Genomic DNA, 14,482 nt, shown 5'->3' with positions numbered 1-14,482 from the left:
TTTGTGACCTGATCATAAAAGGCAATCAGGTTGGTCTGACATGACTTGCCCCTAATGAAACCGTGCTGGTTGCCCTTGAGCATCATCCCTGAAGCCGGCCCATCACAGATGTGCTCCTTGAGGATCTTCTCAAAGAGTTTCCCAAGGATAGAGGTAAGATTGACGGGCCTATCGTTGCCGATTATTTTTTTCTTCCTTTCACAGCTGTAAGCAGTTTTCAGAAACTACTATTTCTTAATTTTTTGCTCTCTGGTGTTACATTAAGTATTTTTTTCCCTCCAATTTAATGTAACAATTATTGAATGAATTCATATTATGAATTATTTATTAATTATTTGCATTTAAAGCGATGTAGCTAATTTTTTTAAAGCTGTTGTTAAAAAGAACAATAAAAAAAAAAAAACTGTGAGCATTTACACCATGGCATGGCTAAGATCTTACATACCCAAATGTCAGAAAGTTCAAAGATGTAGTCCCCACATCAACAGCAGTTACTGCTCCTTTTCTTATGACTTTTTAAGAGAGACTTGACTTCACTGCAAAACTCATAGTTGCTGTGATAGGAATTGTTACACTTCTTGACCTGTTTTGATTCATGCATTTAGATATAGAGTCTCAACATCAGCACTATATTAATGTGTGAACATTTTCCCCCTCAACCAATTTGTTCCGACCCTAGCCTACCGAACTCGACTGCTGGCTGCTGGACAATTTTGCAGGCAGACCATGGGGTGAACAGCCATTTTTGCAGCAAGCGGCAGGGCTGCATGATGGCCAACCCTCACAGCCAATAAGTGATTGGGGGAGGGAGGGTGCAGCTTCACTGAAAAATTCCTCCAACATTGGAGGAAAGTTCTATGCCAAGATATGGGAATAGAAGAAGCTTTCCTCAATATTTTTAGCATGTTTTAACCTAAAGGACAGCTTTTCCACAGAAAACTAGTGAATTTAGTAGTTGCCATATGGAAGTATTCTACTCTACCAAATCCATAACCACTTTAATCACCTGTGCAATGAAGAGTAGAAAAATGGGAAAATCCCAACAGCTTCATAATGGAATCAAAATGTAAAATAAGGGGTTTTATCTGACTGCATTGGCGCCCATCAGTATTCTGGCAATAAGCATCAACAATATCAACAGCCCTCTCTTGCTCCCAAGGAGAAAAAGTAGCTTTGCACTGTTTTTACTGCAAGAGAAGGAATTCCATGCACTCAGTGTATATCAAGTTTTATGCAGTGTTGATGAACTAGTAAGTCTCTGTCTGTTTCCTGATGCATAGAAGTATGAGAAATATACAAAACTGAGCCAGGTAGTCTACCAAAGACCTCTCACCTGCATCTGTCCAAGGCTATAATGATAAAACTGTTAACACATCAGTTAAATCACCCACCTCCAGACTATAAGCGACAGTAGGTTTTTACAGCCATAAATAACATTACAAAGACCCCAAGAGTAGAAAAGCAGTAGAAAAATAAAAAGGGAAAAATCAAATCCAGTTGTCACTAAATTACCTAGTGTTACCAACACTTGCAGACAGGAAAATGTTGCAGACCAAAAATAGAAGGAATTAGTGTAATTAAGTTACTTTGACAGTTGTGACAAGTTTACTTTGTGTGATGGGCATAAATAAAGTTAAGCCTTTGACTGAGGAAAAAGCTTTCGTACTTGATCAAATTACCAAAAACTTAGTAGTTTCTTTAAATGCACACACAGGCAAGCATGTCACACAAAAATAGTGTATATTATTTTGCAACTAGACTTCAAAAAGTAGGGGGTACAATGGGAACCTAGGGAAAGAGCAAGTATAAGTGGGTTACACCAGAATAAAAACTATTTTTGTTTCACTAGGTTAGGCAGGACATCTGTTTTCACTGCAAAAGGCTCATACAGCTTTCAGTTTGGGTGAACTCCAGATAGTGCCCTCAACTAAGAAATAAATGCAATGGTCCTTCATGTACAAATCAAATCAAGAGCCATGTTCTCCCTACCTGTCAGCTTTCAGGAGAAGGTTAGATGGCAACTCAAGCAGTTGGTTGTGTTGTATATCCAGGACCTCCACTTGTGTGTGTTCAAGCCTGTCAGGCAGTCTCCCCAGCTGGTTATGTCCCACCAACAGCTTCCGCAAGCTACTATTGCAGAACAACCTTAAAGAGCAAAATATCAATACAGTAAATGGAAATGAGAAAGAAATGCAATGAGACCTACTCTTCTACGGAAGTGGAGTTTGCCACAAAAGGAGATTCAGCCAACTGATCATCAGCAAAGGTTTTAATTTCCTATAAACTCTCAGAACATCTTCCCACATCTCTTAAATAAGGTGTGAATGTTCAGAGACAGGAAGGGTTGGGGGAGGAAATGGAATATCAAAATGACTATGGAATGGAATAGAGAAATATTATTTGATTGCACTCTCTGAAATGCGCATAAATGTGGTACTGATGAAGTGGGTAATTATGAATGCCCGCTGAGAGTTTCACTTGTGGGATATCTTCAGGTACAGGGAAGATTTTTTAAAAAAGGAAAGAAAAAGTATAGAAGAAAGCCAGACATCCCAGAAACTTAGCAGTACTTTACTCATCATGTGCTGACTCATAATCCACTGCAATTTCCCTCCTCCCCCATTTTTCCCTTTTGGTTAATACCAGACTAACATAAAGCCTCCTTTCCAGTTCTAGAGGGAATGAAATTTATCTAATCCGCTTTTCTATCTTGAGCTTTTACAAGCTCAACATCCCCCCTTTGCCCCATTTATTTACTTGTTTGGGCTAAGGGTAGAGAGAAAAATAAAAAGAGGACTGGCTTTGATAAAATCTAATGGTTAATATTTGCCACATGAACAGTTGGTGCTAGCAAAGGAATTTAGATCTTGGACTGAAGGAAATCATTACCCAGAATGATCAAGTTGAAGTTTTGAATAGAAAGCTACTATAATTTTTTTTTGATTGAAAAGTTTAAAAAACAAAGATTATTCTTCATCTGTCACCTTTCTTAAGCCCCTGTGACTGTACCATGACTGTTTAATCAGATGTTTGCCCCACATACTGATCTGTTTCAATCAAGGAATCTCAAAATTACTCAGCATCACAGCAGAAGCCTTCCTCACTCCTTTACACTGAAGGCCCAGATGCATGCAAAGAATCCTACCTTTCCCTCCAAGACATCACCCACAGTACACTAATGAATCATTGGGCTAGTGTGCCAAAGTAATCAATGAAGTACACTGACTTGTCCCTTGACAGATACAGTCATACTATAAGTGTACCAGCCTTAACAATTCTTAGTACAGAGTTGCCTGTGTTATATCATTATTAGGGTTACAATTCAACAGGCAGTTTTACCATTCCAGAAGACTCAAAAGCAGAGTTGAATAAGCTTTAATACACAAAAAAGTCTTAGGCAATTTTGTTTTACTTTATTTCCCCATTTTGTTTAAAAAGGCCTTTGATTACAGATAATGTGGCAAAGTGGCACTCGGGGAGAATGCAGTGCTTAATTTGTGGCACACCTGCCAAAGAGATTGGCTTCACCACTTCAGCTTACAAGCAGTGCTTATCAAAAGTCTTCCAAATCCTCCAACAATATTTGGATTTGTTAAAAAAAAAAATCTGTCGTGATGAGAATGAAGATGTTCTTAAGCCACTCAAGGCATTGGGCAGCATGGCACACAAGGAAACCACCCAGCTGAAAAGTAGAGAGCCCCCTTCTCCCTAATAATCCAGGGCCCCACTGAGATAAAGACAAGGCACGTAGCCAAGTCTCTGGCCCAGCAGATGACCTGATTACTGGTGAAAACTGACTGAATGAATATCCCCACTGGACACGGTTCAGTCAAACTGATGTTTTCTTATCTCACACCATTCCACTGGAGAATTTTCAACTAGTTCTGCTACCAAGCAGCTGCCCAACAGGCCACTTTCTTCATAAAAGCACAAACAAAGCAGGTGCTCAGCCACAGAAGGTAGAAGATGCACCAAAACTTAGCGAAGAAACATACAAGTATTCTCTTAGGGGACATCTCAATTCTGGTTTTACAATAAGAAATTTGGCCTACTAATTTGAAACTTGGCAGCCTTTCGTTGCTTTTGCAGTAAAGTTGGTGCCAGTTTTGCACACCTTTATCAGAACAGCTTTTAGCACATCATCTTTTATTGGGCAAGGTATACCACTGAGACAGATATTAGTATACAGTATACCTTCTCTACATCTTCAAGGACTCTACCTTAGCTTGGCAGGAGGCAAATATAATCTAAAGCAATTTCTTTAAAATCAGATGCAAGCCTTGGGCTCCCAGGAACTCACTGGCCCAGCTCTTTATAGGTCAATGCATGAATATTTGACCCTAGGGAGTTAAACTTCCACCAGACAATGAAATAAAAATAAAGCAACCAAGTTTCCTTAGAGAAAAAGACATTCCATGCACTGCTTTTGGCTATGGACAGAATTACATATAAACTGGTATAAGCAATTGGAAACTGATTCAAATCTGTAACAACAGAAATTCAGGGCATATAAACTCCTTTAAAATGGCCAAAACTGGTTTAAAATAAACCTGGATGGAAGTAATCTCAGATGTAACTGATTTGAGTTAAATCAGTTTATTGAACTTCTGTCCCAGATGCCCTCCAGATTCAAGTTACCTCACAGTCCCCCAACATCCCAGGATGCTTTGCACCTCTCCCATAAACCCCCTCCCCCCCACACTACGGGGTGGGTGGGCTAGCCTTAGTTTAAGCTATCTGCTCCAACTAGGCAGGGAGGTGTGCTCTAGCACCCCGTCCAGCTTATAGTCTGGACCACTGCAGGCATGTGGCTGCATTTCTGGAATTAAAACCTTGCTTATTGGATCAATCTACACAGCCTAGACTAACCTGTGAAGAAGGAACAGATTCAGCTTTGGGTTTTTTGACTGTCTGTACTTAGCCTTTGAATGCAAAAAGAGCATTAGCATTCTGTTGGTATTTTCAGCCTACATCTGTGCCCAAGCAACTAAAATCTGACCCAAAGTTCACTAAAGATTATAGCATTCAAGGCTAAACTGATGCACCTAGTATGACTGCTTTTGTGTTATGAGGTATAAGTGAAAACAACTGGATTTTATTCCTCTGCCTCATATGTGATGCAGTTTCATATTGTATAAAACAGAACAAATAGTGGCACAATCGTTAGCATGCCTAGCTGCTGAAGCCATCTCTTCATTCATAGGATCACATGGAATAGGGATGGAAGGGACCTCATGAGGTCACCTAGTTCAGCTCCCTGCTCAAGGCAGGTTCATCCCTGACTAAACTACACAGCCAAGCATCTCTCTAATCTAGTCTTGAAAACTTCTGGGGACAGAGATTCCACATTTCTGAAGCCTGCTCTTACTTCCCTGCTTCATTTCAGGAAAATAGCCCATAGGCTTCTTTCCCAGAGAAAACTAGAACTCACCTGTTTTTCTGTCATTTTTCTCTGCCATACAGTCAACATTCAGCAGCTAGAAGCCTTCCTTTCCTTGTGTGTCACCCTATCCCTCAATCTTGAGTTGCTATACTGGCTCGTCTTACAGTTTCAAGTTCTCTCGACTGTTAAGGTTCTACATCTCCCCCACCTCGCTTGACTCGCTCTTTACATCAAGTGGCTCTTGCTGGGGTATCTTCACCCACTTTCATCTCCATGTCCTTTCCTACATGAAGGGAGCAGTTGGGAATGTCAGCATTCCTTCGGGAAGCTATATATTCTCAATTTTCCTCAAAAAATGGGCATGGGGAAGGAGGAGATGGGACATTTTTAGTCTTGGAATTCCACCTCTGGCCTCTGTTCACATGGAGGGAAGCTATCAGAATTGTAAGGTCTAGGCGCAATATGACTGTAGTCTGTTTGTGTAGATCTCTCTTCTCCATACTTCCCTCATCACTCCCCTTTTCTTTTTTTTAAATTGGTTCATTGTACATGTAACTCTTGGGGGTGGGAGGGAAGAGAGGAGCCTGGGACTCACTTTATAAAAAGTCACTTTACTGCCACCTTTTCTTCTTCTCCCAGCCCCCCCTCTCACATTTTTCAAGTCTTAGCTTAAATTTCAGACAGTCAGCTATTTGTAACAGGGACTACCCTTTAATGATTGTACAGCATCGTGCACCACTCAGTCTCGACCTGAGGCTTCAAGGCACCACTGGAACAGGTCCCAAGACAGAACTTCTGAAAAATCATGCAAAGTTATGGCTCTTAATAGTTAATACTTAATATTAAAATGAAGCTTTCCACGCCGAGCAGTGGCAAGAACAGCATTAGAATTTCTGTCTGGAATTCAAAGAGACTGCTTTTCTCTGCATGAAAGCAAAGAAGAAAGGCTGTGTGGAAGCTTGTGGCATGACACCCCATGAGGTAAAAAAAAAATTAAAAAAAAAAACAAGATGAAACGAGCTTGTCTGTCACCAGAACAAACCGAACACTGAATCAGCAGTTAGTTTCAAACTACTTATACTGTTCCACATTATATAACTTGGTCTGTGGGACTCACCGGGCAGGCAGCTCACAAATTTGATTGTGGCCAGCATCCAACACTTCTAGCTTTCTGCTGTCACAAACCCATTCGGGCAGGTTTTCCAAGTGGTTTCTACAGGCAAGAACAGGATGAAAACTTAGCTGTGTTTCAGATTTAAGGACTATTAACTATAAGAACAACATATTAATATTATAAACACAAACATACAGCATACACAGAGACCCAATGGGAACAATATATCTTATCACTGCAATGAACAAAACAAGAGAGTTTGGTTGAAGGGGTGAGAAAGCAATAAGGTCACAGATTCATAGATGCTAGGGTCAGAAGGGACCTCAACAGATCAGAGTCCCACTCCCTGCCTAGGCAGGAAAGAGTGCTGGGGTCAGATGCCCCCAGCCAGATGCCTATCTTTTAAATAAGGAGAACTGAATCTGCATTCTCTTCCTGGATTTATAGCTATATATTTAGCTATGAAATCACAATTGCATTAGGAAGAGAGAAAAGAAAGTGAAGCCAAAACACTTAGGAAGCAGGAGGTGGAGAAGAGAGTCTTGGCACAAATAAGAACATTTAATTTCAGCACCCATTAATGAAAATAACTCATCACAGAATGGAAATCACCAACGGCTTGCCTGACCAAGACACACCCGCTCCTGGAGGCCCCAGAGACAGAACCCAATCTACGCCTCCTTGGATGCTGCTCACAGGGGCAGGACAAAGGAAAACAGGCTGATTTTTTTTTTTTTTTTTTTTTTAAATTAGGCACTTCCAAGGTCAAGGGCTTTGCTCTTCTTTCCCTTGTTCCCACAGTAAGTTTTACAAACAAAACTTTTAAGGCTAAAGTTTCCAAATGCTACCTTGAAAGCCTGATGCAAAATAAAGCTCCCGAAGATTGTGTACAAATAGCTGGGGAGCGACCTGAGCATTCCAGACAGACAGCGATATCAATTTCAAATGATACCAAGATAAACTGTTAGGATATAAGCTGTCTTCAAACTCCTGTAGCAATACAAGTGTGGCAAAACCACTGTGACTTTAATCCTGTTTCATTCACAGTTAAATTCAGCTAAATTGCTATAACTTGTACCAAGACAAGAGCCCACAGATTACAACAGTTGATGTGTCCTTCTAAGCAACAGTTCAGCCTTCCATTTTAAAAGCAGCTAAAAGATAGCTGCTTTTGTCCATAACCCCAGTTTAATCCTACCAAAGTGGGAACATACAGATTTTAAAAATCAAGAAGCAGTTCTTATAACTGTGTAGAAATCAATACCTTTTTTCAGTCATATAGTTCTCCCTTTTGATTTATTCAGATAGTCCATATAATTCATACTTTTAGCTTTTTTGGTTGAAGATTGTAAGTCATACTAATCAAGATGTGTTACATCAAATACATATTATTTAGTATTTCTGAAATAGTTAAAAACAGTCCTCTCAAAAGAAGTTGCACACTCGAACCCTTTCAGCACACTATTATAAAATAATGACAAAAGGAAGTCAGAACAAGCTTCAGCCAAAACTAAATGTTCCTCACTAACATGGATATGAAGTAAATGGAAAATAGTAGGTTAGAAATAGCATTTTTCAAATCGTATAACTCATCCAGACATGCAAATATGCTCACTAAGTTTAGTATACAGCTACCTTGAATTGCTTTTAGGTGAGCAAGAATATATCAGTGGTCAGAACCCAGTTTATTTATTGCAGTATTTCAGGATGTTTTAAGAGATTTTTATAAAGCTAGTGAGACAAATGTGGGGGTTAAGCAATTTCCTGAACATGTGGATGATTTAAGCCTATACTGGAGTTCTTCCATGATTCTGCCCCAAAATTTTAAAATGGGAGGTTATTAGGTCAAGCTTTATAAAAGGTATGTATGTCTACATTATACCACAGACATACCTATAGATGCGGTAAACATTATTATACTTTACACACTTATAGAAGCCCAAGCAATGAATCATTCCCATCTACACTGTTCAGAGAATCTCTAATCAGTGATGTTTATTCAAATGAACTGCAGATATATTATATTTATTCCAATAAAATGCATGAAAACCAGGGTGGAGAATGTTTGTCAATATGAAGAACAAGAGTTGGGGAGCAATGAAACAACTCAGCTCTCAATACACTTTTGACAAAAATCACAGCATTTCCATAAATCAGTTTTCTATGCCAGTAAAACAAGAATGATTTTTCTCCTTTGCATTATCTTGATTGATGTAGGTGCTATAGAAGGTAAGAGAAAGCATATTTTTCTTACCTAGAAATATCCATGCAAGTCAGGTGATTTGGAACTGGATACACATCGAGATGAACAAGTTCTAAAAGGAGGGGGGAAAAACCTCAAGTTAAAATGGCAGATTTCTGAAAAATGCTAATGAGTCATTTAGGGACAAAGCCTTAAAATATATCCAAGCTCTTTTCCCCGACTGATTTCAAGTGACCTAAATACCATATTTATTTGAACCAAGACAATTTGAATTTATGAGGATCCCCCTCCCCGCAACAACAATGAGATTCTATACATGGAAAATACATGCATTTGTTATAATTTTCTTTGTATAGTCTTTAATTATTGGAGGGTGTCTTAAATTTACCTCTCAGCAGGGAAAGTGATGGGGGGGGGCAATAGGGGAAGCAGTGGGAGAGGGTCAAGCAGCCTGAGCCCTGTCTTTTGGTGTGCCACCCCCTCCCCCCCTCCAGTGCCGGTGCCCCCTGGCACCTGTCCTCCCCTCAATGCCTGCTTCATGCTGCCTGTTCCCTACACCTTCTCTCTGCTGCTTACCTTCTGGCTCCAACATGCTCCAGCCTGGGGCACAAAACATGTACTTGCTCCAGGCCCAGCCCAGCCCAGCCCACTACTGGCATCAGCTCTGGCCTAGATTCCAGGGCCCAGCTAGAGCTACTGCCATTGCAGCACGTTAGATTAGGGCCAGAACAAGGAGGACTGGAGGGTAGGCAGTGGGAGCAGGGGGCAGCTGTTGCTCTGGCCATGATCCCATGTCAGGGCCAGTATCACCTGCCCCTAACCACCTTGTACTCTATTCCCAGATGAGGGCCCCCTGCCCAAAGTTAAATGGGTTAAAAACACCCTTGCCTTAAATTTGAGTAAATACAGTACATTTACATTGAGTAAATACATACTGGTACATTTAAGAATTTGGACTTTATTAAACTAAAATAATTTAATACACCATGTCTGAGACTACTTAAGTGGGATTTACTATAGGTATGACACTACGCTATAATTAAAATGAGTAAGTGGCTTCAGAGAATATTTTATGGTTTTTAAAATAATAATTACTTCAAGAAACTCAAATTTTTCATTTTCCCTGCCTCCTCCCATTCAGAGCTCCCATTCAGACTCCTTTTTGCTTATTCTCTCTTTACTTTGGACCACATAAAGCTTTTTTTTTAATTTTTCACTTGTCATTTTTATTGTGTACCTGGGAACACCTCCAGGTCATACTTCATCAGGTCACACTAAAGATATGAAGGTGATTCTTCAATGGTTACTTGACAGCAACATCTTAATTGTACCCCCGTGTTGTTGTTTTTTTAAATGCACACATACACACCAGGCCTTATGTAATTATGCAATAGAAATATTGAACAAAAACTTGTCAATATGTATGTATTTGTAAGACTAAAAGACATATTGCAATGTAAGGTGCTAAGTTTTTCTCAAAGAATTAAGACCGTTTCTGAATGCATGTATTATATTTACACCGATAAAGCATCTGCTGAAGTAACGATATAATCACACATTCTGACAGTGTCTGAAGGTAATGGTAGAAAACTGGCAGCCCGAACATGGAAGTTTTGGAACTGCACCAGGAGTCATTTGAAAAGGAAGGAAGGGCTCTCTAAGCCATTCTGCTATTTTGGCATAGGCCCCTCCTATCACCAACTGAAACCACCAGTTAAATCTCATATCGGACCACTAGAGCTCTCAACACTTTACACAGGACATGCCTGGGAAAAGTTCTTTTTAGTCCTTGTGAAAGACTTGTATAGTCATGAAGACCCATCACCTGGCCCTTGCAGTCTTAATGAAGACGTTCTGAGTAATACAGAAAGGTTGCCTTCTATAGGTGGGGAAAATTAACCAATACCAGTGCTGCTCAGCCAAAAGCTACTCCCAGTTTGGCAGCAGCTATGGAAGGGTTAACACTGTAGCTCTGACCCTGAATAGTGAACTCTACCAGCCCCTCCCTGGGTCCAACAGGGGGAGAAGCACAGCAGCCATTACAGCTGCTACCCATGCTGCCATTTCTCCACTCCCGCACAGGCTATCTGCTTCAGAGCACCCAAATTTCATAGGGCTGGGTTCTTTTGGGAAGAAGGTGCCTACACTATGGAAAGAAATAGGCTGATTTATGTGCTTTTTGTATTGTATTGATACTTTTACCTTCCCTACAACATGGTAGCCTGAGAAAATGGAATTTTAACTTTAAATTTTACATGTCTATGTTTTAGTGACCTTCAAGTCAGCAGTTTAATGTTATCTGAATGTAAATTCTGGAGCTTAACATTATCATTGGCATGATATAGGACATAAGGCTTCTTTTGAACCAAAGGTTATGTCACCAAACCCCCTTATTAAACTCAATTATGTGCATTCTACTTAATAAGCATTCAAAATGCTCTTAGAAAAAGCAGGTTAAAAAAACCCAAAACAAAACAAGACACAAGTGCCTTGAAATTAGCCTTACCATTTGAAGAGGCATAAAGACCTTTGAGACAATATCCACTGATCTTGAGGGTCACCAGCTGATTTCGTTCACAGTGCAGCACTTCAATGTTGTTGAAAACTGTTGCATCAAGTTCACAGAGTTTATTGTCTCGTACATCTAACTGGGTCACGTGATGAAGAAAATCTACTTCATCTGCCACCAGCCTCCTAATTACATTCAATCTGAGAGAGGTGGAAAAATAAGATTAGCGTACAACTACAACAGGTTCTGCGTGGGGGTGGGGGAGGAGCGGGGGGGAAAATGGGAGGAAAGAAGAGAAGCAGCCCTATGTCTGCAGTTCAACAACTGGCTTGGGTCACACAGCGAGCCTATGGATGCTGAACAAGACCCATTTTATTTGTTTTTTTTCCCTTTCTTATCCTGTTCCCGGGGATATTTTTAAAACAGACTAGGTCAGCTCTTGTACCTTATCATCTTCTGTTACACTGTGATAATGAAGTTGACCTCCTTTCTTGTACTTTGCCATTTACTGAAAAATGGACCAACAGCTAGGTGTTATTAATATTATTACTGCATCTACAAAAATAACACTGATCTTGCTGTTATTTGCACCTAGGTGGTACAGAAAAAAAGAAAAGTCTTTTTACATACTTCCCACTGGCCTTCAAAGAAATGTAATGAACATTGCTGGAAAAGCCTGATACATGCAACCGTGTACCTCAGCTGCTGAAGTAGTAATTTGGAAATAATGGAGTTATTAGTTTGACTTAGTTTTGGATCTAGCCTTTCCATGTTTACATGTTATTTCATCATCTTTAAGCAAGCAAATTCAGCCCTCTGAATTCAAGCAGGTGGTGGGAGGGAAGAGGCAGAAGGGAATAGGTTTTACTGTAATCTTTATTGATGTCTGAGCAAGAGTTACTGCACTGAAGCTAGTCAGCCCTCACTGACCTTTCCAGAAGAAATTACCTTGGAAATAAAGTTACCGATGAAGCAGAGCTACATGCAGGATTTCAGTGAACTCTGAAGAGTCCAATTATTCTCAACTGACTAGATACAGCAGATAATATATCAGGAGTAACACCAATATGTTTGAGAACAATAGAAATCCCAAGGCAGGCTAGCATGACTGTGTACAATATTATTAATACAGCCTTGTTGTCATACATTCTTTACTTTTTGCCTCTGCTGAGAAACCTACCTTCCAAGGAAAATACCTCAGGGTGAATTAGGGTTTAAATTATTATTACTATTATTTTTACTTTTAGGGGGGGAAGGGAACATGTTTGATCCCGCAGTCACTGCATTAAACCACATTTGCTGCATGGCAAATCAATAAATTCAATGTAAAATAAACAATGCAGGTACTCTGCCCACTTGAGTAACAAAAAAAGGAGATTCTCTGAGAATGAGGGGGAAGGTGTTGACTCTGAGCAGGCACTTAAGATGCAAAGCTAGGATCCATATCAAAATAACCAAGCTGAGTATATCTGGACACATCATTTTAGTCCATCTAAATGGACTAAATTAGAAAATGCCTACGGAAATGCCTATTGCTCACTGAATAGTTTAACATAAAATGATGAAAATCGGGGTTTTATAAAATCCATGAGGAATATAACAATTTATGTCACTAAGACATGTAAAACTTGTACAGCCAATGGAGAGCAGAAGCTCCCACTTGACACAGATAAAAACTGGACCACTAGATGTAAAATATACTTCAAAATTTCTTGAAAGGGTCAGCAGCTTCTTCCTCCTTCCTCTCTCTCTCATTTGTCAAACAGAAATAACTCTAGAATTGTAAAAAGAAGTTGGCTCGTGTCTGTCAGCTCATGTATTCAAAACTGCTCACTGTTCCTACAGCTTATGTGGCAACTACTATTTAAATGCTGAAGGGAAAAGAAAAGGTTCATGCAAGTCCAAGCCAGTGTTTCAGATGCTTCCCTTGTAGCACAGTTGAGCATTACAGTCAAAGGTGTTTTGCCCCTGGGAAAAATGTATCAGACATTTCTGCAGTTTCCACAATAACCAGCCTGCAACTCGGCCCAAATGAATGGCACCTCAGTAAAATGCACTGATTAAAATAAAAGATGGGAAAGTTTCACAAAGGAGAACCTGAACATAGTTTTAAAAAGTTTAATATTTTGATCCCAAAAGGGATCCTTCCATGTTATCCCAGTGCTGTAACTTGTCCTCACTTCAGCCCAAACTCCTCAGTAACACAGACATCCTATGAAGCGTAGGCTATTTCAGCTGGAGGGACACTATTTAGCACGTCTGCTCTGATATCCATATTGGTTATTTGGAACCTCACACTAAGGAGTAGCAGCAGTAGTGTGGACCGAGCCACAGTCCCTAAGAGCTGGAGTGGGAGGGATGGGACACCACAGACAAACTGCTTTCTCTAACCACCTGGTAGATTTGGCTGAAAGGTAGGTTGGAAATTCTACTGCCCCTTCTGCTTAGATCAGTGGTTCTCAAAATTTCTTTTTCATGGACTGCTTGAAAATTGCTGAGGGTCGTGACAGACCACTTAAACTTTTTTTTTGTTCTATAAATCAAAGCACACAACTTGTATCTTAACATCAGTAGTCTTACAAGTACAGATATTCTTGATTGTTCCGCAACCTTTCTGTGGACCACCTAAATGGAGCTCATGGACCAGTGGTGGTCCACAGACCAGTTTGAGAACCTCTGCCTTAGATGAATTCTTGCTGGAGGCATGGGACACCAGTATAGGGCCCCAGAAGGCAGTCTTGACCTTGGAACTAAGGGGCAAACATCAGAAGCAGACTGAGCGTGTAATTTCCAGGAGCCTGCACCCACATCAGAAACATAGGACAAAAAGGGCCGGAAGGACCTGTGGAGGTCATCTAATTCTAACATGCAAGACAAAGCCATCTTTGCATTAAGCATTTCAGGCAAAATGTTTGCCTAACTTGCATTTAAAAACTTCCACTGAAAGATTTCACAGCTTCTCTCAGGAATTGTTTACAAAAATTCTTCCTGTTATTAGACCTAAGTCTTCCTCGTTGCAATTTTAACCCATTACTTCTTACCCTGTCCACCAAGGGCATAAGAGGACAAATGATAATCACCTCTTCAAAACAACTCTGATTTTATTTGGAGATATATCAAATTCCCCCATCATTCTTCTTTCCCTGAAATTAAATAAATCCAGTTCTTTCAAACTTTACCTCATGTTGTTAAGTTTTCTAGACATCCACATCATTTTTGTTGCACTCCTCTGGATTTTCTATTTTGCCCATACTTCAAAAAAAAAAAAAAAAA

At 40.0% G+C, this 14,482-nt stretch overlaps 1 protein-coding gene across 1 annotated transcript in view; it reads right to left on the bottom strand.

Annotated features, from left to right (window-relative positions):
- Nucleotides 1-14,482, bottom strand: part of PHLPP1 (PH domain and leucine rich repeat protein phosphatase 1) — a 269,023-nt gene that overhangs the window by 38,753 nt on the left and 215,788 nt on the right. Inside the window, exons 8-11 of the mRNA XM_019518523.1 lie at nucleotides 11,207-11,409; nucleotides 8,752-8,812; nucleotides 6,501-6,596; nucleotides 1,990-2,145 (exon numbers count right to left, since the gene is read on the bottom strand). Of these exons, the coding sequence (XP_019374068.1) occupies nucleotides 1,990-2,145; nucleotides 6,501-6,596; nucleotides 8,752-8,812; nucleotides 11,207-11,409 (516 nt within the window). The remainder of the gene's footprint in view (nucleotides 1-1,989; nucleotides 2,146-6,500; nucleotides 6,597-8,751; nucleotides 8,813-11,206; nucleotides 11,410-14,482) is intronic.

Source organism: Gavialis gangeticus, unplaced genomic scaffold (assembly GCF_001723915.1).
Source record: "Gavialis gangeticus isolate Ggan-Ray unplaced genomic scaffold, GavGan_comp1, whole genome shotgun sequence".
In the NCBI taxonomy this organism is placed as follows: domain Eukaryota; kingdom Metazoa; phylum Chordata; order Crocodylia; family Gavialidae; genus Gavialis; species Gavialis gangeticus.
This window is presented reverse-complemented; position numbering and strand designations above follow the sequence as displayed.